Source organism: Cinclus cinclus, chromosome 8, assembly GCF_963662255.1.
Source record: "Cinclus cinclus chromosome 8, bCinCin1.1, whole genome shotgun sequence".
NCBI lineage: Eukaryota > Metazoa > Chordata > Aves > Passeriformes > Cinclidae > Cinclus > Cinclus cinclus.
In genome coordinates this window covers 8,457,344-8,481,036 of record NC_085053.1, presented here as the reverse complement: position 1 = coordinate 8,481,036, position 23,693 = coordinate 8,457,344, and the positions used below count along the sequence as shown (strand labels likewise).

Sequence of the window (23,693 nt, the reverse complement as noted above, 5' to 3'; positions counted from 1 at the left end):
GCAGAATCCTGTATTTCCTTATTTTTTTGGTTAAAACATTTTTCTTTGTGTTGTGTGCTTGCTTTTTTGACTGGAAGCACTTTTGTCTTGCTCCAGGTTATTAATAGTGGCCTCAAAGCCTAATGAATGTACTTGTAGTCTACCTCTTCATATCAGAATCTAATTATACTTTCTTAGGAAAATGTTGTGATTACTATTCAAATGTAATTGAGAGAACAAATAATTAATGTCATCTAAAATAAAACAGGGTCCTGAAATTCTCTCTTACACTATAGAGTTGCTCCAGAAACAGATATAATGCTTTCATTATGTAATGTTTGTTTTTAACAGTGGGCAGTTACACAAGGCTCATAAGCTTCATAACTGCAGCCTTTTAACCTGACTGTGAGTAAATGGACAACACATCATGGAATATGTGAATTCAGACAAATACAGAATGGCAGTTATAAAGCTCATCTAACACTAAAACATCCTTGAGTTTCTAAAATTGTGTATCTTCAGGGAAAATTGTGTTGTAGATGATACATACTTTTGACTTTATAATTCAAAACAAATAGGTTCTACAAATTACATGGATAGTGATTCAGGAGGGTGCAGAATAGCATTTAAATTTCTCATACTCCTTGAAGTACTCTGCCTCTCTGGCAGAGAGATGGAGTTTGGTTCCCAGACAACTGTAACCATGTCAAGGTTCATCACAAAGGGAAGGAGAAGAGCTCTGGGAAGCCTTGATAAACACTGAACTGATAGGCCTATCTGAGTACTTCTAGCTGTCCTTAAAATTACACAGCAGATATTTTCTGAAGGCACAAAGGCTTCAATGGCTGCTGGTAATCTGTCAACTTCATGTGTTCACCTTCCAACAAATTACCACCATCAGCTTTCCAATTTTTTTATCCCATTCAGAAACTTCAATGCATTATACTCTATTTCTGAATAGTCTTCAATAGCAAATGTATTTTTTTCCCCTCTTCAATAAAAACTACTAGCACATTGTACACCCAGGTTTCTACGTGCACATATAGTTGTATCTTACCCCATGTGCCAAAATCTGCTTTCTACTGGGCAATGTAAGAAGCTTTTAACCTTGGTAATTTAAATGAACTAGCTAGTTCAGTACCACTTCCTTGTGTCGTTGCAAGCAATTATGTTCCTGAAGACCTTGGATTGACACAGCTAGGTGCTAACCTGAACTAGAGTGGACTTCGACACCCAAGTGCCTCACTTCTTCCGCTCCAAACAATCCATGCAGTGAACTAGGCAGCCCCTCAGTAAATCAGCCTGATACTATGTCAAACATGCTCTTAAGTTCCAAAGAAGTATAAACTAAAAACTTTGTATATCCTTGCAAGTGTACTAGCTAAAAACCTGGGATCTCAAGTATAAATCAGTACAAAGCTGCCACCTGAGGCCTTCCATGGCAGAACTCCTAACTTCATGTTCTCTATAAACTTGGATAGATAGAAGGATCTATTAGTATTATATGTATGAAAAGATTACCATTTGTAATGTAAAACACAACTGCTTTTCTTGGGGATTAAAAATACATTAATACTTATGGAAAGGATGGAAAGAGAGAGAGATAGACCAGAATGGCTCTTAGGTGTATTCTGTGACCCAACCAACAGCACCAGGGCTGAGTGTAATAAAGCCCCAGCTACCTAATCTAAGGGAGGATAGCTGGCATCTCCTCCTACCCAGTGATTTCATTTGGCCTGTCAGCCAGGGATAATTGGTTTCTGGTTGACTGAAAAAAGTGACAGTGACATCAGCTCCCTGCTACCCTCCATGACTGAAATTCTTGTTGTCTCGTACCAGGGCCTCAGCACTCAGGGTCCTCTGGCAGCTTTACAGGTCTCTCACCAGGCACTGCAATGGAAATGCAGCAATGTAAGACACAGAGAAACCTTTTCATGCTGTTTACTTTATACATTTTCACAATATATTTTTGAGAATCGAGGTTATTTCTGTACAGGAAGGTCTGGTTATGCTTGTTTTACTTGATAGTGTTCTTGCAGTTATGATGGTCTAAGGCAATAAATAAAGCAGGATTTATTGGAAGGGGCAATACCTTTAACTAACCAGCTGATATAGCTGGAAAAATAAAGATGATTTTGGGCACATGAAGTCATTTCAAGTGCCCCCAGAGCTGGGGCACTGTTTTTAGTTCCAGTGGTGACATACACTAGCTGAACTAAAAAAAGATATTTCACTTCTCCCCAGTTCATTTAAAGGAAAATACCTCTGATGCTAGCGGTGCATTATTACAAAAGGTTTAATGTGCTCTGTTAAAAACATCACCCAAAACAATAGAAAATAAACATGTTAAGTCCTTGTTTCTTCTTTACACAGCTTCAGGCAGGTTTACAGCTTCAATTTACAGTAATTTTGTAGCACTGCTTAAGACCTGTATCAGTAGAGGGCAGACAGATATTTCCTCCAGTGCTATTCTCTCTGGTTCAGATTTCCTCTCGCCCTTCTCTCCCCTGAGGTGCCAGGGGTGGCAGGAAAACACATGGGCAATTTCCCTCTACCCAGGATTTTTTCAGTTGCCATATTTTTCAAAGTGTGAAGGCAATGCAGTGCACCTGTGAATCTACCTGTAGAGCTGGCCTAGTACTGAGTTCAGAATTAACAGACCTGGCATTTCTGGTTTATTGTGACAGCAGGGAGTGTCTTGTTCTTGGCCCCTGCTGATCTCATGTTAGGGCTGCACTGAATTAGCATTCCGTGAATAAATCTGTTCTGTGGAATATGTAGCCATACATATGCTCTCTGCAACTTCCACACTATATGAATCCTCTGGAAAAAGATGGCAGTGGCCAAGATCCTTGTTATTCAACTCAAGTCTGCCTACAGAACACTCCAGAAAACAAAACCCAAGCAGAGGTGGTGTCCACCCTTCCTCACACTAAACTTCCCAGATGGAACAAGGCAGGCTGATAGTCAGAGGATCTGACCTCCTTCTCTCCACGTTTCACTTGCTGCACTTCAGAGAGGAGACAAGGAGAAAAGCCTGATCAACATGATTCACATGTCAAGCATCCATAATAGTACAACCAGTCTCCAGCTGATTAGTGCCTCAGAGAGTATTGAATTGAGAGACCGGGGTGGTCTTTTCATGGCCTATGTGAAAGAATTTCTTGGCAATGGTTCCAGCAGTGGACTTTATTCAGCACTGTTGGCTAGAAAACTTGCTGGAGTCTCTAGGCAATCTTATAACCCTTTCACTTCACAGCCTAATTTAAAACATTTGTGTGTATGTGGTGATTGGCAATAAAATACAGAAAAATCTCAGACTAGAGGAAGTATAGGCTTTGTGGGTTCTTCCCTAGGTCCCACCCATCACTGACACATCTGGGATACAAAAAGGAAGAATGACAGCATGGGTCATGTTTCAGCAGTGTCATGCACCATGAACCCATGGCAAATTAGCTATAAAATTCCTAGAGAGAGAGACATTTACCTTAGCAAAAATGTTGTGGCCAAAGTAAAGGCAGCTGTTTGAAGGAGGATGTGAATGTATGTGCTACTAGATTTATAACTGGGTGCTTACAGTGATCAGTTCTTAAGGAATATATTGGCAATAAACTGAAATTACTCACAGCCAGGTATTAAAACTTGCATGCTATTTTTATGTAATTTTATTTCTGTTTAGTTGGCAACTAACTGCTTAACTTAAAGAGTTGATTCCCTATCTGCTTATTGTTTAAACAGTATTTGATTCAAATATCTGTCATTTCTGGTTTCACTGTATCTCAGAAGGGAAGATTTTCAGCTGGAGAACAAGTATGTTAAGATGAAACCACCTCCTTCAATACCAAGCCTTCTTGCACAAAGCTATTTCTTAATTTCTAATGATTCAAAACTATTTATTTGATATAGATACTGTTTTCCTGGACAAATCAAAGCAGCTGCATTTGCAAATTCTATACAGTAGGTGAGCAAGTGCTTATTCTTTGATTGATGCTGTCTTTAATTAAAGTAAAAGTCAGCTTTATAACCTATGTGGGATAGTCTATTAAACTGGCAAGAAAATGTAGGATGAACAAGCATTGGAACAAAAGGGATTAATATAGTTAAATTTTGTCTGTACCTCTTGTACTTTGTACAACTGCAGAAGACTTAATGCTGAAAGAACCATTATGACGTGAGATTTCAAGGATATTTTGTTTCCAGAGCATAATTACAGCAGCAATGCCAGGCATGGTAATGGATCACTTAGCACTGTACAATTTTTCTTTGAACTAAATCCTTCATGTATCATAAAATAGCAAGAGAAAAAAAGTGTTACCTATGCTTGTGCTAAGTCAAAATGCCCGCTGAACTTGTAGTTTGGCAATAAGCTTTGTAGACTGCTGAGAAACCACATTGTACTCAACACAGAGTAAATAATAGCAGCAGCAAATACAGAAAAAACAAGGTAGTTATCTAGGGGGGAAAAAACCCCAAACCCCTCCCCAAGCCCCTCAGCAACACAGAAGAAACTATGCAAGTGTCAGGCCTGTCCCAGGGAGCACTTCCCTAGCTTGGTTATGCTTGCTGGCAAAAGAGTTCTCATCAAGGCTGCATTTTCCTTATGTATTTCACTCATGAAAACTGATGAAGCACTTAGTTTTATACTTTCCAAATGAGGGATTTGCTATGGAAACAGTAGAACCCAAAAAGCCAGTTACCCACTAATGGTGTTTTTATGTGCTTGTTATTCAGATTAGAGTGAAATGTTAAGGATGAATTTAAAATCTAAAGCACCTTGCTCTAGAACTTTTTCCATGCAAAATCAAAACAGAGAAACTTACCAAATAGAGAAACTTATTTTTGCAGTTTATGTACAGTTTAACTATTCTGCAGAAATAAAAGGTGGCCACGCACAAGGAACATCCTAAAAGAGCAGATGGCTGAGAGGTAAGTAGATTTTTGTCTTCAGTGCAAGAAAACTGTAGTAATCTTCATTGCTCTATTTTTATTGATACCATTGTTTCATTGTAGAGTAACTGAATAAAAGAACAGATACTACTTAGAATATTATTTGAAACAGTTTGCTACCGGATTAATTTGATTGTAATATACTATTAAAAATAATCATAATAAAAAAACAAACAACAACAAACCCAGAGCCAAAGTTAAATATTTGTAGACTTCAAGAAAAGTGCAGGGCAGTGAGTACAAGGGAATACAGCAACACTCAGGTAGTAGAAAATGCTTTAAGAACTTTCAGCATTCTTACTGTATTTTTATTTAAAAATGCAAGACCTTCGAGTCGCACTTTGTTCAGTATCCATTTACAGATCATAAGTACAGAATGCATGTCGAGGAATAAAGCTTAATCCTGCATTAATCCTTCTTTAAGGCTGTCAGGAAAACAAGCTCATTTTCCGTGCCACATTGTCACTGGCAGTTGGTTATCTTGGGAGAGAGGGGAGACGGAGCTGGAAGAGCAGAAGGCAGCGCCTTCGATGCGCCGAGGGGCTGCAGCCGAGCGCGTCCCCGAGCCCGGGGCACCGGTGGGGCCGCTCCTTTTGGCACCCGGGAAGCACGAAAAGAGGGAATTTCATGTCAAGAGCCTCAACGTACTCAAGCAGAAAACAAGTTACAACTCGTATTATTGAACAGAACTACGGGAAGCGCGAAATACGGTAATTTCACAAGCCCCTACGTGCACTGCATTCAAAGCAGGAGCCCGCCTGAGTGGGGTGTCACGGCGCAGAGCCGGCGGCAGCTCGGCCATCCCGAGCCGCTGGCGCTGTCGGAGCGAGCTCTCCTGGTTCTTGCCCGCTGTTTTCACCCTCCGGGCCACGTCCCGACGCTGGGCCCGTTCAGGGCGCGGCCCCTCAGGGCCCCGGTCCCGCCCCGCTCGGAAGCGCCGCCGTGACCCCGCTGACGCGGGCGGCGGGCCCGGAAGCGGCGGGCGCGGGGCCGGACCGGGGGCAGCGGCGTTGGGCGGCGAGCGGCCCCGGGGAGCGCCCGGCGCCGCGCAGGTGCGACGGACGGGGCCGCGCGGGGGAACGGAACGGGACGGGACAGGGCGGCGGGCACGGCCATTTTAAGCGCTGCCGGACCGCGGCGTCCTCGGTGTCCCTGCGGGCGGTGCCGCTGATCCCGCTCGGGCCGGTCCTGCCCCACCCTGCCCTGCCCTGCCCTGCCCTCGGCGGGGACAAAAGCGGCGCCCCCGGGCCGGGCCAGGGGCAGCGCGGCCGCTCGGGGGGGACAGGCGGCAGGGCCAGGCCGGGCCAGGCCAGACCACACCAGGCGGCCCCGGCAGGCGGGCGGGTCCGGCCCGGCCTGAGGAGCAGCTGGGGCGGCTTGGCCTTGTTGGGGTGAGACGGGAAGAGAACGAGCTTCGGTGTAATAATAACAACAGTGCGCGCCCGTCCCGGAGTGGGGCACAGGCTAAATGCGGCCGGGAGCCGAGCGAAGCCAACCCGGCCGCCGCCTTGGAGCTAATAATAGGCAGTGTCTGCTCACTGGCTCGCAGCAGGGTACGGCGTGGTCTGCAACGCAAAGGGATTTTAGTGATGTAATAAAAGCCTCAGTTACACAGGCTAAATAAATAAATAAAGCTAACAGTGAAATACAGAAAGTGTTATTAAAAATTGAAGTAATGTTTAAGTGCTAAGAGTAACTTTTATCAATTCTTTTGCAGAGTATGAAATTACTGTTTCATATTTTCTTAAGGTCCGGAGCAGAACTGAGTCTTCACGGGAATTCTCTGCTAATCACCTATGAAGCTCCTGATCCTGAAGTTGCACTTTTGCAATGAAGAAAAGGAGACGGCTCGCTGCAAGTCTAAATGAAAAGGTTCATCTTGGCCATGAGAAGGATACTTCAGAACAGATTCTTGTAGTGGACTGTGCACAACAAATTGTCTCCAAGTCTGCAGAAATAGCTCCTGCAGATCAGCTTGAATCTTCCCAAGAACTTTCACCGTCACCAGAACAAAGAAAGCTCCTAAGCTCATTGCAATATAATAAAAATCTACTTAAATACTTAAATGATGATAGACAGAAACATCCATCATTTTGTGATTTACTCATAATTGTAGAAGGAAAAGAATTTAGTGCTCACAAGGTGGTTGTGGCTGTTGGGAGTAGCTACTTTCATGCCTGTTTGAGCAAAAATCCAAGCACCGATGTTGTCACATTAGATCATGTAACTCATTCTGTCTTTCAGCATTTGCTTGAGTTTCTTTATACTTCTGAGTTTTTTGTGTATAAAAATGAAATTCCATTAGTGCTGGAAGCAGCAAAATTTTTAGATATCATAGATGCAGTGAAGTTGCTTAATAGCGAAAATCTTTCCAATGTACAGACTGATGTGGTAACTGATGCACCTACGCCGGCAGAAACACTCAGTGAACTGACAGGTAAACTATTAAATAGTCATCAGTGCACTTTTTGTGGTCGAAGTTTCTGTTACAAGAAGTCCTTAGAAAATCATTTGGCTAAAGCCCACCGACCCCTTTCCCTGGAGCGAAAGCATGGGTTAAAAATGGTTGAGAAGGCCAGCTTTTCCACCAGGCGCTCCACGAGAAGCCGCAAATGTCCAGTGAAATTCGATATCAGTGACAATGAAAGCGGTGATGCCTCTGACAGCAATTTGGAAAAAGTCAGTTCTGACAAGGAGACATCTGAGAGAAGTGAATTTGAAGACAGTGAAAGTGAGTGCAATGCAGATGAAGACGGGCAGGAAGAGGAAATGTCAGGTGAAGATTCGGAATCTGAAGAGCAAAGTGAAAAGGAGCAGAATGATGCTGAAGAGGGTTCTGAGGCAGTTGATTCAATGGGGAATATTCCTGAAGGCTTAGCTCCAGTCATCATTCAGAGCAGTAGCAAAAAACTACTGCAGTGTCCCAAGTGTGACAAAAAGTTTGATCGAATAGGTAAGAGCGAGTTAGGTTGATCTCGTTCATGGTGGTGCTCTTTATGTGGGAAATAAACCAAACTTTTTCTCTGTCCAGGAGAGGCAATGTAAGAATTTCTGGATCACCTCACTGATCCAGTGTGCTGCTGTTTCCTTGAAGTGTACTAAGTTATTATGTCTGTGGTGCTACATAGTTTCGATGAATTATCTGAGCACATGATTTTAAAAATCAGCAAATACTACCTTTATTTCTCTTCCTCTGCTCTGGATTCTGGTTGTTAGCAGTGTGTAAAAGCACAACTACTGTGGAGAAATAAATGGGCTGTGAGTATTTGGGGTTGGAATGGTACATTTTGGTTTCTGCATGCAGTGGAAGCCCTTTTCTCTTTGCACTTTCATAACTTCAGAGTTCTAGTTCTGTGCTCAAAAAATCGATGACAAGCATGCATTAAAACAAGCAATACATAAAGTATTTCTTTGTAAGCTTTTATTACAATGGATAATGGACTAACATGTTTAAATTATGAGCTTCTGCAGCTCATAAATTTACAGTACTATACAGCAGCATGCATGTATGTTCTACAGAGAAAAAAGTAAGATCTAGTACAAAGCAGAGAGGCTGCTATTGACTCAAGGTAGATTTATCCACAGGACAGAATTTTGTCCTCAGGAAAGAAAATGGCAAACAGAAGAGGGAATACAAGCCACGTGAAAGAAATGAGAGAGTAGCATTTTTAGTTCTGTTTTTGTATGCTGGATCCCAAATACAGGTAAAATGTGTTTATATCTTTCATTCGGTGTTCTACTATTTGAACGTACCTTAAGATTCCCAGTTTGTTGTGAGGCTATTCCCCATTTTGCAGAGGTACTCATGGTCAGTGTAGTTAGTGAAAGAATAGGAGTGGTTGAACCCTATGCTGCAGGGTTGAATAAGAGTGACTTGTAACCCTTGCACAGACTTAGAGGAAGATGGAAGTGTTTGGAGGGGCCTTGGATCAAGCACATAGGCTGTTTTCAGTGGTGTAAGCCAGTAGGGATCTTTACATGGGTGTGGAGTGTACTTAGGGCTTTGACTACAAGTGAGAGATTATAGAACAAACCCTAAACATGCTTATTGCAGGTGATACCTGTTACAGTTCTTGCTAACAGATTTGACTTTGTTGTCCAGGCAAATACGAGAGCCACACACGTGTCCACACGGGTGAGAAGCCTTTTGAATGTGATATTTGTCACCAGCGCTACTCCACCAAGTCCAACCTGACAGTGCACAGGAAGAAACACTCCAGTGACACTGACTTCCACAAGAAGGAACACAAATGTCCCTACTGCAATAAGCTGCATGCCAGCAAAAAGACCTTAGCGAAGCACGTGAAGAGGCAAGTATAACATCATGTGTCTGGCATTTCTGAAGAAGCATTTTTTTTCATTTTAAAAGTGAAGATAAGCATATTTATAAACACAGCATATTCTGCATTATTTTTATAACTTTTTTCAAATAACTACCTTTTCAAAGGGCATGGGGATTAGCAGTGTCACCTAACCTGCTGTAAGAAATAGCCATAGTGGTTGTATGGGGGTTCTGCCAAAAGTTTTTCATTATAAATTTTAGAATCTTTCAGATGAGCTAGCACAGTCAGAGCACATCAGGCTTAAAAATTACCTGACTGCTTTTAATTTGAAGGCAGAGTAAAATAACTTCTCTTGTTTTAGATGTCAGTGCTTTGCTGTTGATGATAAGGGATGTCTAAACCATTTCTGCTCAGATTCTTCTAGATAAATAATTTATGGCAGGTCTAATTATAAGGTATTATTATTTACATACGTCTTTTTTTCATTTTTCTTTGTAAATATCCATGGGTTGAAACTGCCTTCTATCTTTTTAAATGTTGTATGAGGTTCTACAGGAGTCCATAGTCATTGCTGCTTTCCAGTTACTTGTGTCACTGGAATTGTTTCAGCATCAGTAATCTGTTCTGCCAGTGTGGTGGTCAACTTCCATGACACATAAAGCTTAGAAATAGATATTTAGTATTTGTGTTATCTTCATCTTGGAAAGCCATGACTACTTTCAACTTCTGTGTTTCTCCTAGGTTTCATCCAGAGAATGTACAAGAATTTCTTTCTATCAAGAAGACAAAGAGTGAAGGTTGGAAATGTGATGTAAGTAATCCTTCAGTACTTTTCATATGGAGTTTACCTTCTGTGAACCTTTATGAAAATCTGGTGTGTGTTTCTGTGAAATCTCAGAAAGCTTTCTAAAGAATGGTTTTCCTTTAAGTGATACATTTCCTTTATCTGCTGATTTAAGGATGGAACTTTATCTGTTATCTGTATGTACAGCCTCTGGTCAGATAAATAATCCCAATTTGAATTCTGAAATAGTTAGAGGCAGTATTTTTTCAAATACATCAGTTCACAGATTATTAGACTTGAGTGTTATGAATGCTTTCAAAACAGTATTTGCTCTCCTGTTAATCACACACGTCAAGGACTGACCATAAAGTATACTGTTATAGGAAGGATCTCTCAATTTTGAGGAAAATATATGTTAAATATAAAACACTTTCTCATTTAGCTGCATATGTATGTCAACAGAGTTGTAAATTTGTGCTAATATCACAGAATACTTTCCTTGATTTTCCCTGGGAGAGGTATATATGTGAAACTACATCCGCTCTAAGGAGTTTGTAGAATTTCCATTATCTATGTGTATGCTGCCAAATAATGTTTTAAGGTTTCAGATGTGGGGTTTTGTTGTTATTTTTTTTAAGGGAATTTGTTTCCTTTTTGTTTTTTAGGGCAGCTGTTTTGTTTATGCAAGCTTCTGTGTGCTGCTGTATGTCTGTAATAGTAGGGGCTGTAACATAATTACTCACTTTGCTTTATTTGGGAATTTTCCCTTGTAAACATGCAGTAGTAAATTGGGAGATAGCAGCTGTAGCAATTTGTATTGTTCATTGTGCAGCTGGTGGGATCATGGTTCAAGGTTATTACATGGTTCATCAAAGGATGTTATCTTCCAGGTGAAATTGTATTGTGTGAATGTGTTACAGATTCTGTTTGTTACTAGATAAGAAACATTTTCATGGTGGGAATCAATTGTGCAACATTGTTGACATTCATTTTGGTGAAAGTGTGCTACCAGATAAATGATTTGATAAACTCCACTCCCTGGTTTGTGGGTTTATTTTTTAAATTGAACATTATAAGTAGAAATTTTTTAAGAAGTGAGCTGTTGCTCCTGTACAGCTCATGTGCATTGAAAATGGACTTGAATTAAAAGCAGGTAGAATTCCAACTTTTACAGTAGTTGGACATTGAACAGGACCCTTGGGTGCTGTGCTGTGTGACTTTGTTTTCAGTTTGTGTGGTATGTTCTGAGGGCAAAGGTGCCACAGAGGTAAGATGCAGGATTCACTTAGATTATTTTTTTCATACTGTAATCTGTTTGTAAACAACAAGATTTGCTGACCATATTTTAATCCTTAGGAATATGAGTGAATTTACACAAACAATATATATTAATAGCAAGGAAAAGCAAGAGGGCTATTATACTTTGCACAAATATGGGATTTTCTTACACCTGTTCATAACATTAATGAGTTTTTAAACAAACAAAACTACTGGTATTGATTTCTTTATTCATGTGTGCTCTGTGGAGCTGATTGCAGGAGTTAATGTGTGGGAGTTGTAGTGCTCAGCTGAGCTGTCATAAACAACAGCAGGAGTCTCACAGGGAAATATGTGAGCACTCTGTTGGTTTATGTTGAAGTGTAGGACCCTGATGATAAATTGTATTACCTGGTTTAAATGCCTAAATTTGAGCTGTGCAACCAATTCTGTAACTGTACTGTGTGCATACTTAAGTCACTAATAATTCTTGAACATTTAGGTTTCGGTTAATCTGAAAGCAGTACTGAAAAGCACATGTAATGATAGGCTTGTGATGGTCCTGTAGTTCTAAAATGTATTTTGGGTTATATTTCTTTGTTGGTATTGTCATTTTCTCTTTAATACCTGCTGTCAGATAATTTCCCAGGGGAAATAAAGGAACAGGTATGACTCTGGTACTACAGTAGCTTATACTGCAAGGATTTTTACCACGGTCTAACGAAACTGTTTCAGCATCGGAAACCAAGCCAGTACTATCTGCTTTTTTCCATTGGGTTATTTTCTACTGAGTTACTGTGTTGTAACACCCTAGGTAGGGAGTCTAGGAAGTGCTGGAGTCAGTGGAAAGAAGGAGTGGGGAGGAACATATAGCTGCAGGCAAGAGTAGCTAGAGTTGATTTAGGCTGCCATGGATCTGCAACTTAATCAATACAGTACAGTCTGCTATGGTTTATGTAGATAGAGCACAGGTTGGTTTTGATGTTGACTGCAAGGCTTTACATTCTGGCATAGAGTAGGTTTTTGAAGAATACATGTTTAATCTTACATTGGTGCAGAGAGCAGATGAAATAAACTTAGGAGTTTATGAATAGGAAAAGAATCTGGCTATAACTGATGTATCTTTGACAAAGTGTGTTATTAATTTCAGATTTGTAAGAAATCTTTCACTCGAAGACCTCACTTAGAAGAGCATATGATCCTTCACTCTCAGGATAAACCCTTCAAATGTACCTACTGTGAAGAGCATTTTAAATCACGGTTTGCAAGACTGAAACATCAAGAAAAATTCCATCTTGGTATAGAAACTTCCTTCTGACATTTAAACACTAGATTTAAAGTAAAACATTCCCCCACCATTTTATGTCCTGGTCAGTCTGCTTTCCACCCCACCTCCTTCTACAGTTCTCCCATTTTGGGGGAGAGTTGTTTGAGGGTTTTTTGTTGGCTGGGTTTTTACTTTTGTGTTTACCTCTCTTTCTGAGGTATTCTCTTGTACCCAAAAAAAAAAAAGTCAGACGGGGAGGAAGAAGAATTAAAGTAAATTAGTTTGGTTTGAAACTTTTTTGCACAAAATTGATTCTTTCAGCTAGGGAGTCAGATTCTTACTGAAGTTTTCAAAAGACGTTTTCCTTTCCTCCTGAAGTGTTCTGCAGACTTTTTTATACTATTGGTTATTTCTGCTGGGTAGGAACTAGATGAGTGATTTTTTTTTTTTTTCAAGTGGTCCAAGTGGGCTTAATTGCTTTTGACTATGAATTCTAAACTTTTGCTTTCCAATCATGAAATTTGCCAAAATGCCATATTTTAGAAGTAACTTAGCAGAAAGCTCACAAAATCTAATAAAATACGCTGACTGTACTAAAGATGAATAATTTGTTAGACAAAACTTCTGCTTTGTAAATTGATGAGGGTTTTCAAAAGTAACCAGTCTGGGCTTGTTGTTTAGCTTAGCTGACAGTCAGTCCCACTCTGTGTATCTGTCTCCCTGCAGGGCCTTTTCCCTGTGATATTTGTGGCCGCCAGTTTAACGACACAGGGAATCTGAAACGCCACATCGAATGTACTCACGGGGGAAAGAGGAAATGGACGTGTTTCATCTGTGGGAAGTCTGTCAGGGAACGGTGAGCACTTGGCTGACAGCTTGAACTTCAGAAGAACACAGCAATATTTAGCATGCCATGATTGCTGTTGAATGTGCTTGGAGTTTTTAACATAAATGCGATCATTTCAGAGTGTTAGTGTATTAAAAGGTAGTGTCAGAGCCACAGGTAACATGGGGTTTGCTGATCACCTCTAAAATTAAGGGTGACAGCTGTAGGTAATTAATTATGAAGTGCAGAGATATTAAGAGAAGTCTTACCTCTCATTCACTTCACTTAAGTTTCTTACTGTTAAGAAACTTTAAGTTTCTCTGTTGTGCAAAAACATCTTGCAATTTCTTCGGAAAGATGTTTTCTTTAATGTATGTTTTCCAAATTTACAGTGAGACAGTGTTTTATTTCTTTCCTGATACTGTTTCTAGACCCAGTTGGTTCAGTAAATAGGTTGCCAGACTGTCTTTGAATGCATGTGTTGGTGTGTATATCTGAATTTATACGGTCATCTGGATATACTGTGATCCATCACAGTAAAAGAAATTGAGAAAATGATAGTATGCTTAATTTTGAAGTGGCGGGGACATTGCTTAAAATTAAATTTTACTGGCTACTGTTGTGTTAAACAGAACAACTTTGAAAGAACATCTGAGAATTCACAGTGGAGAGAAGCCTCATCTTTGCAGTATTTGTGGGCAGAGTTTTCGTCATGGAAGCTCTTACAGGTATAGATTTTTATTGAACAAGCTGCTAAACTGTTTGGTTTATTTGGTGCTATGTATGCATTCATGTTATTGACATAATTCTTTGTAATGTATGTGCTTGATGTACTCCACCTCTGAGCGCATTAGTAAATGTTCTAAACATCTTTCAATTTTAAAAATATATTGCTTATCTGCGAGAATTCATTTAATTTTTAATACATTAATGGCTTAAAGACAAACAGAACCTCCTAAAAATCTTTTCACAAAGCTGAGTTTTTTTGCAGATGTAAAACTTCTGTGCTTTTGTTATTCAAAGAGATAATAAGCAGAGGACTAAAATATTCCACTAAATTAATTTCACATAAGAGAGTTCAACTCAGTTCTCTCTTGATTTCTCAGAGCAATTCAGGTGCATTTCAGCTGCAACTACTTCCTGATACTTACGTGCAGCATTAAAGACTGCATTTTCTGCTATTTTGCATTGAGTTGGCAGTACAGATTATGTTAACAAAATTACATTTTATGGTCATGTTTATGGCTAAACACACAGACTTCATCTAAGAGTGCATCACGATGACAAGAGATATGAATGTGAAGAATGTGGGAAAACGTTTATTCGGCATGACCATCTGACAAAACACAAAAAAATACATTCAGGTAGGTATTTTCTTTGGAAATTGACTTCAGACTTACTGTTTTGAAATAAAACCAAATAAAAAGTTAATTATGGAATTTTTTTTCAGTACATGCAATGTTTTAGGCCTGATAAAAGTTCCTGCCACTCTTTATAAGGTCTACTAGAGTTAGTCTTACATGTTTGAAAGGTTTAAAAGCCAAATGTTTCCTCCATGATACCATAGAAAGCCAAGGGACAGTCAAAAACATGTAACAATGAATTGCTTTAACAATCATAAATACAAAAAGCAAAAGTGAAAAAGGAGGATTTTTTTAATGATTTCAGATTTCTTTTTTTTGATAGCAATTGTGTGAAACATTATTGCCACAACACAGAAGAAGCTGTCAGAGTCTCTGTCAAAATTTGTACACTGATCACGTCAATGTAAGAACATCAGAGAAGTGTTTCTGAAGTCTCTTGTGGGGAAGAGGGAAGGAAGGCTGAGGGAATCAGCCCTGTGAACAGATGGGGATGATCAGGAGGAAGAAAAAAAATCTGTTGCTCTGAGAGCAAGAGGTTATCAAATATATAGGAAGAGTAAAGATGCACCAGTGACTTTTTCACAACAGAATCCAGAGGAAATACCACCTTCTAGGAGGCAAAATACTTTCTAGGCAGCATGGAAGTATGAAAGTGATCAGTCTAAACTTCCTGAGTCTTTATGTGAAAGACAGCTTCTTTCCTGCTGGTTGAAATCATAACGTCTGCTATGAAATAAAGAAATCTTTGAAAACTCCAAGTACCAAAAAAAAAAAAGAAAAGGAAAAAAATCCTCTTTTCTGCTCTATTTGCTTTTCCCCCTCTAGAAAGTTACATTCTTTGACTGTCCACACCCCTATTTACATGAGAAGAAATATTCTGCCACTTTGTGGAAGATCTCAAGATGACTAAAAAGCATCAAGATACTTTTAAACAGCAGCATAAAACAAAAAGGTAACTATGTCCGCCAGGATGATTAAAATTATAAATACTGAGGTGTAATTTTAAATTATACAAAATAGTAGCTGAAAATAATTGATATGTTTCAATAAGCTTCTCCTTAAAACAGCTGAACTATTGAAGGTACCACATTTCAGGTCATAATGAAGAGAGTACATTCCCTCTTTAACTTGCACCTCCCATGCAGTGAGAGACTGGGGAAGTGTCTCTTCACTTGGAACACAAAGTTCTTTGTAGGAATGATATGGACTAGTCCTATATAACAAGTGGTAAAGTCCTTACTCTGATAGGTCCACCATGCTTCCTAAATTTTCTTCTTTAATAAAGAGAATCCTCCAAGTGAGGTGTGGAAGAGCTTGATTGGCTGAACTTTGGGAACATGATTATATGTCATAGACATTTAATAAGTTCCAAAAAGACTGAACCAAAACTTAATGAATTTTGCCCTTGTAGGTGAAAAAGCACATCAGTGTGAGGAATGTGGAAAATGTTTTGGCCGTCGAGATCACCTTACTGTTCATTATAAAAGTGTTCATCTAGGAGAAAAAGTTTGGCAGAAGTAAGTGTGGGGTTTTTACAACTGCATAAATACTTCTGTACTGTAACTGATTCTGTTGGGACTTGCATGTGTGAGCAGAATTCTCCTAGTCTGTGTGTTTGTCATGCCTGTACCTCAGGCTTCATATAGATATTACAGTGTGAAGAGGATGTCAGAAAATTGCCTCCACAATTTAAACTAGATATTTCTTTTGTAGGAAAATTAATTTACAATTAAGTAAATAAAAGCATTAAAAAGAACCAGATTTTTGTTTGTCTCAGTGTTCTTCTTAATTGATGGTTTGCTGTAATATTCTCAGTGCAGAGTAGTTAAAACTGAATTATTAGTCATCATGTAAGCACTGGGGGAATTATCTCATGTATAAGGTATTTTAGAAGCTGGCAACAAAAAGGAGGTAAAAACTTTGAAACCCAAGTTGTTTCTCTAACTTGAAAATGCAATAGGGTTTTAAAACTCTCGAGCTCTAAAAATAAACCTCTCAGAGATTTGAAATAAACAGTTCTTGTTTTTCAAATGATGTTTTTTAGCTGTTGGTACTCATTAGTGTTGTGTAGAAACCATTAAAGATTTGTCTGACTTCAAAGTACAGTACATTACTTACTCTGTTTCTTACCCTTGATAGGCAGTAGCCTACCTAGAAATTCTGCCATTCCTAGAACCTTATTTATGGCATAATTCTGTCACATTGAAAGCTTCTTGTGAGTGTTGGGCAAAATAAAATGTTACTAAAGGAGGTTTTTGGGGCTAAAAAAAGGTTTTAGTGTCTTTTGTTCTTTGAATACTTAGTGCCATCCTGACAGAGAATAATTAATTGAATATTGAAAAGAATCTAATTGACCTTATTGGTATGTAGATGTCAGGAAACAGGAACATAAGTGAGGAAATCTGGAAAGTTTGGTATTTAGCTGTTTTGCAGTTGAAGATTTCAGAAAGGACTGCGGACATTACTGTTAGTTGGTTACAAAAAAATAACTTGAAATGTCTTTTTTTCTTTAAAGATATAAAGCAACATTTCACCAGTGTGAAGTCTGTAAGAAAGTTTTTAAAGGGAAATCAAGTTTGGAAATGCATTTTAGGACACATTCAGGTAAAAAGAAAATAAACCCCCACTAAACCACAGAACATGTAGGAATGTATTTTTATGCATCAGTGTTGATTGAATTACTTTATTCATTATGGTTGTTGAGCATTCAGGACCAGAGTAGGAGAAAGCAGCAAGAATTTATTCATTCTTGTGTATTAGCCATTCCCGAATACTGTATGATTGTTTAGCTGGAATACTGATAATCTCAGTTCAGGTTTGTGGGCCACTTTTTGCACCTCCTCCTTTAGTTCACTGGTATGTGTGTTCTTGCCAGATTTAACTAGACCTTCTAAATGTTTCTGTGCTCCAGAGATTACTGCATTTCAAGTGGCAGTCTAAACAAGGAGTGAACTCCCTTTTGAAAGGGTTATGTCCTTTCTGTTTGACTTTGTTTTTCCTGACTTGTGTTTAGGAAAATCATTGTCTTTTGAAATGTACAGACGTACAAACTGAGCTCATTTAATCCCAATATCATAACAGTTGAAAGACTGTTCTTTTTAATTTAGTTTGTGTTCTAACATAAATCCAGAGTACTGAGAGAACTGTATGTAAGGAGAAGAGTATTCCCATACAACTTCTAAACAAATTCCTGATGACTCTCTTGATTCCAGAATAGATGCTGAACTTAGTTTTTTGTTCAGTAAAACTGTTTTATAGTAGGCCTTGATGCCAGTAATCCATGGAAGGCATTTGCATATTTATGTGTGATTTGATGTTACTCAGAATAACTAATGGTTACTTCTCTGTCTTTACAGGTGAGAAGCCCTACAAGTGTCAGATCTGTAATCAGTCTTTCAGAATTAAGAAGACATTAACGAAACACATGGTTATTCATTCAGATGCTCGACCTTTTAACTGCCAACACTGCAATGCAACATTTAAACGGAAAGACAAGCTGAAGTATCATATCGATCATGTTCATGGACCTAAGGCTGCAGAGGAGGCATTGGCATCTTCTCCAGAGGAAAAGCTAGTCTCCTTACCAGTGCAGTACACCTCTGATGACAAAGTTTACCAAACTGAGGCTAAACAGTATGTGGAACAGTCCAAAGCATATCAATCAGAAGCCAAAACGCTGCTGCAGAATGTATCCCCAGAAGTGTGTGTGCCTGTGACTCTGGTCCCCGTTCCCATGGCAGACCCCCAAGCAGAGCTGGTGCAGCACAGTGCTCAGTCCCACGGCATCCTTCCCCCGCAGCCGGAGCAGCCGGATTATCAGCGAGCAACGGAGCTCTCCTTCCTCGAGAAATACACCCTGACTCCACAGCCTGCAAATATTGTTCATCCTGTAAGGCCTGAGCAAATGCTGGATCCTAGAGACCAGTCATATCTTGGAACATTACTGGGGCTAGATACAACTCCGACTGTACAGAATATTTCAAACAACGAACATTCGTGATCAGACCGTAACATTCCACCGAATTTACTAAGCCGTCGGCCACCAGAAGGCTGATTATGGCAACTAAGATTTATATTTTATATTTTATTTGGACTCCTTAAGTCTTCTGCATAGTTTTGGGAAAACAATTTGTTTACATGATATTTGAACATTTAGGCACATTTTGATGCATACGAAAGTGTTTCTTGTGATTTTAAGAGTTTTTAAAAATCTTATAGATGGTCTTTTAAAAATAATGCTCTGAAATATGTTTTAAGGATAGTGGCTGAAAATGTAATTACGTATCTGGCTATTAATTTTAAAAAATTGTTTGCCTTTCTGCATCTCACTTGGAGTTAATGTTTTAAGTGGAATAGAAAGCATTCTAAAAGAATAAGGACTATTTAAAACTCATGAAAATTAGTAAGGGCAGGCAGGGATATGAAACACAAACTTTGAATTATGTTTCATACAGAAATTAATATATAATTTCCTTGAACCTGAGACATTTTTTGGAAGGTTTTAGAGGTGGCTGGACTCTTGAGCCTAGCCAGTGAACACAGGCACTAAGTTCTTCTGAAAAGTGATTTATGACACTTTATGAAGACATTAAACAAGATGTTCAATGATCCCCTGAGTACGATTAGGCTGCCTAAATTTGGCCTCTTAGTTCTTCTTTGGTCTCCAATGTTGAATAATGTGGGAAGAGCTAGACAATGGTGTTGTCTAGTTTTCTACACGTAGTTCGTAGAATTTTAAGATGCATTTTTTTCTTGCTTCTTCAGTCTTTTTTGTCTTCTAAAGTGTACCCCACACTCTAACTTCAAAAGAAATGGGAGTATTTGCAGGGTCATTTTAATCCATGAACAATCACAAAGGAGTGGCATGGTTTACCCTTGCTAGTGCATAAATGATATCAGGCTCCCACATTAATGTGCCCATTTTAAGCTTATCTGTGATAGAGGAGAAATTTTAAAGACTGTTCCAGAACAGTACTTCATTTCTATTTAAAAAAAAACTCCCAGTAATTATAAATCTCTTGTGAGTTGCTAATTAAATTGTTTTGTTTCTCACTTTCTTGTACTGTGTTTATAAACCAAAGTTAAACTCTTGAGAGTATTTTATGTCTAATTATTTTTAGCTCCTTCTTCACTAGACATAAGGGTTTTTTTCAAAAAAACCCATTTGGAACTACAAGTCTGGTGTCACCATGAAATCTAGTATAGTTTAGCCTCATCTAGCTTTCTCTTTTAAGTCTACTTTAAAAATAATTATTCTGTCTCTGTTTGGTGAATATGATGCCAAAGAAAGTATCTGAAGTAATTTTATAATCTTCATAATTTCTCACAAGAATTGCATAGTAAGATTCCCATCTTACTAAGATGAGAATTAAGATTGAAATTTTCCCCCAGTTTTCCTTATTCTTAAATTATTATCTCAGAGAATCTTTAAAATGGGAAACTGGATTTATGTGTATTGTAATTTAAATTTATTCAATGACCTGAGCACAAGGGAGTTGTGGTGATAAGGTGGCTCTCTTATCACAGCTCTACAAACTCTCAAGTGGCACAGATCCTTTGAGAATGTATTCAGATACTTTGGTGTTGGATTCTATTAATCATCTGCTTCAGTGTTGAGCATAAAGTTTGCAGGAGAGGGGCCAGAACTGCCTGAATGTTCATATTTTGGAGCTTGTACTCTAATGGATTCTTAACCTAAACACACCAAAGATTTCTGTTAGCTGTTAAATAGTGGCAGAGTTATAGAATTTTAAGTGTTACCAATATTTAAATAGGACTTAGCCAAAGAAGCACAATAGAAGTCCTAAACTTTAAAAAGTTCAGTTTCTAAAACAGGACTACTAACTGTTCTATGTTTGTATCTCTAAAGTAAAATTTAGAGCTGTGCTCTGGGAATGTTCAGACTGACATGCTGTAAATAGATCTGGGAAGAAGCTGAAGACTAGCAAATACACAGCAATAACAAGGCCATTGAATGCCACCTTCTGAAAGGACACTATCAAGTACTACCCTTCCTGCTTTCTTAACTCCACCTTTCATCTCCTTTCAAAATAAAACTCTTTCTGTCACCTTTACACTCCATGGCTTGAAAATGGCTCGTTTATGTGTAGTTTTCAAGTCTAGCTGTGTGTGTATCGTAGTCATACTATTCATGTGCACAAGAAAAATTATTTCTGCTGCAGTTGTAATTGTACTGTTGAAAGTAACCCAGCATCAGTGGTATCAGTGCAGTGCTCAGACTAAATGCCTAATTCTTTGCTATTTCTTGCCTTTTCTGTCCTACAGTAGAAATAAGTATTGTAGGATTTTGACAAAACAGTAGCTTCAAAGTGGTTGGTAAATAATTGTTTCTCTTAAAGTCCAGTCTGTGGGGAAGGCACTCTAGGAAAATTCTGAAATGGAATTTGGAGCATATTTACTTGATAATGTCCTTTTAAAATTTCTTTCTTAATTGTGCCTTTTATATCTATTCTAAAGAATGGCTTTTTTCTCTAGTTGAAAGAAAAAAGTTGTTTATTCAGAAAACATGAAGGTCAGTAACTTTCAAAGGGCTCCATGTTTGTGCATGCCCTACAAGAAATGGACTATAAAAGGATTCGTTTTTCAGAAAAACGAGTGTGCTCTTTGCTGTTTGGGTGACCAGAATTACTAGTCATTCCTGGAAAAAATTACCTACTAGTTCTTTGGTGTTCTTTTGTTTGCAGATTACCCTACTAGTTAGTGTTTGTACCTGCTGGTCAGGCTGGATCATTGCCAGTTGACAGTGAAAGACAATAGGAAAGCTTATGTGCTAGATACATAGTTTTTATTTTTATTTAATATGAGCTATAATTCATATGGCTTTACATCTACTTAAAATTCATATATGAGCAAAGTAAATTTTCATGGACTGGGACTTCGTTTGGTAGGTGAAAGTATCTGGTTTCTGCCTGATAGAAGATAGTCCCTGTTAGGGAGACTGGGGTTGAAGGGCAGGGGTCTGAGCCTCACAGCTTGGTTGGAATTCCTCAGTGTGCTCCCCCCGTTTCAATGTGTGCTCATCAGAGACTGTGTGTGCTGTTGATGTGGAGGGGGCATTTACAATCAATGTTTTATCTGACAGTCCCTAGATCACTTGAGTGTTTATTCCCAAAGAAGGAAGAAGCAGGTGTCTCTTAAAAAGATCTGTAAAGAGTGTTTGCTTAGTGGCACATTGCAAAAAGTTGGTCTTTTCCACATGCTGACCTTTGGGAAGAAGAATGCAGTCCGTGCTGGTACTCCAGACTGCTGTGTGGTTCTGAGAACTTACTGCACTCGTTCTGTTCAAACATTAAATTCTATCTTTTTTTTGCTATACAAATTTCTGGTTGTGGACTGGGTTACTGCCTTTAATTCTTTTAGTGGGTTCTATGTTCAGTTTATGTATTTGTTTTGGAATTTTGTCTTTGAGCACTGACACTTTTCTTACATAGGTGTATCCCTCATGGGTCCTTTTCATGCTGAATATCAATCACTGTAATGGTGAAGACATTTTTCTGTGAGGCGGTGGTTTCCTTAAAATTATAGCACTACTATAGTCTGGATTATAATTCCAGTAGTTGTTTCTAAAGGTGGGTCATGCCAGACCACAGTGACAAAAGATGTATTTGGTGTCATCAAAGAGCTGAGCTTACTTGCCTATAAGAAATGTGAAAGAGCCTCCAGAACTGAAGAACGCTTCCAAGGCGTCACCTTGCAATGTGCTTGATCAAACATGAAACATGTTATGGACTGCTAAGGAATAAATGACCCACAGGTTTTTAAAATTAAAATAACTTCTGTGTAGGAGTTAATGAATGTAGAATTATGAATGAATTCTGTTGTAGGTGAATAAGGGTTTCCCCCCCTCCCTCCCCCGATAACAATAAAAAAGATGTGAAATTTTTCTGTGTGGAATGCACAAGCACACCTGATCTGGACCGTGTGTTCCCCATATGCCTGAGGCTAAAGGCAAGCAGAGGCGTTTATCTGTAGGTCCTTGTGACTCCTGTCCTGTGGGATCTTGCTTTACAACACAGGCTCACAAGTTTGGGTATTTCATGCTGTGCGTTGAGGAATGTCACTGGCAGAACTCAATGCAGGGCGGTCACCTTGCTTAAGGCCAAGAGGGTCTTTCTCGTGCTTCGTTAGAAATGTTTTAGTTTAAAAGGCTTCGATGGATTAAAGGTGAAAATGACAAAACTTTTTGAATTCCCCGTAACCATTTTGATCATATTAAATGTTGGTCCTTTTATATGAAAGAATGAGGTGAAAAGAACTCAATATTTTGTCACTGTATATTGAGATGTGTTTTAAATGTGATCTGTACAGGTTGGTATTTTAGATGGAAGTCTTTAAAGTTGTCTTCTTAGGGGAAATCCTTTGCTGTAAGGAAAGGTTAGGAAGTGTACTGTAAATGTAGAAGTACTCAGTCCTATGTGTAATTCTGTTTGCTATGGAAAAGTAAAGTTCTTTTGTCTTAACATTGTGTGCTTCACAGGATTTCTTGCAGGGGTGCTTGCGCTGAGCTTTGATTTCTTTTGTTTTTAGACATCACGAAAGCACTATTCCGCGCGTCTTTCCGTTTCAAAGCCCATGGAATAGAAACAAATGAGACCGATGTTTTCATCAGATTGCGTGTCTCGTTCTGCTTTTGGCCTCTAAACGCCGTGCGAGTTGAGTCGTCCAGTGGGTGCTGCAGTGCGGGAGCCGAGCGCTCTGCTCCCCGCCCTTGTTCCGTTCCGGCCCTTCCAGCCCCGCAGCCCTCGCGCAGTGCGCGGGGGACCGCGAGCTCGGGCTGTTTAAATGAAGCTCCGGGCGCTGATTGGCGGGCGGGCGAGGTGGGGTAGGTTAGAACGGGCTCGAGCGGCGCTGCGATTGGTTGATGGGAGAGGGGGCGGGGCTAGGGGGAGCGGCCCGGGCGGGGATTGGCGGAGCCTTGAGTTTGAACGGGCGAGCGGCGGTTGGCGCTGCGCTGCCTGCGTGAGGC

At 39.4% G+C, this 23,693-nt stretch overlaps 1 protein-coding gene across 1 annotated transcript; it reads left to right on the top strand.

The window, feature by feature from the left end:
- The first annotated feature begins 5,909 nt into the window (after positions 1-5,909).
- ZBTB41 (zinc finger and BTB domain containing 41) lies at positions 5,910-23,187 on the top strand. Its single transcript, XM_062497270.1, has 11 exons — positions 5,910-5,978; positions 6,676-7,879; positions 9,029-9,236; positions 9,951-10,020; positions 12,401-12,548; positions 13,244-13,373; positions 13,976-14,071; positions 14,601-14,707; positions 16,119-16,224; positions 17,223-17,311; positions 18,064-23,187. Exons 2-11 carry the CDS (start codon positions 6,757-6,759, stop codon positions 18,705-18,707), a joined length of 2,721 nt encoding a protein of 906 aa, XP_062353254.1. The 5' UTR covers positions 5,910-5,978; positions 6,676-6,756; the 3' UTR covers positions 18,708-23,187.
- Positions 23,188-23,693: the final 506 nt, after the last annotated feature.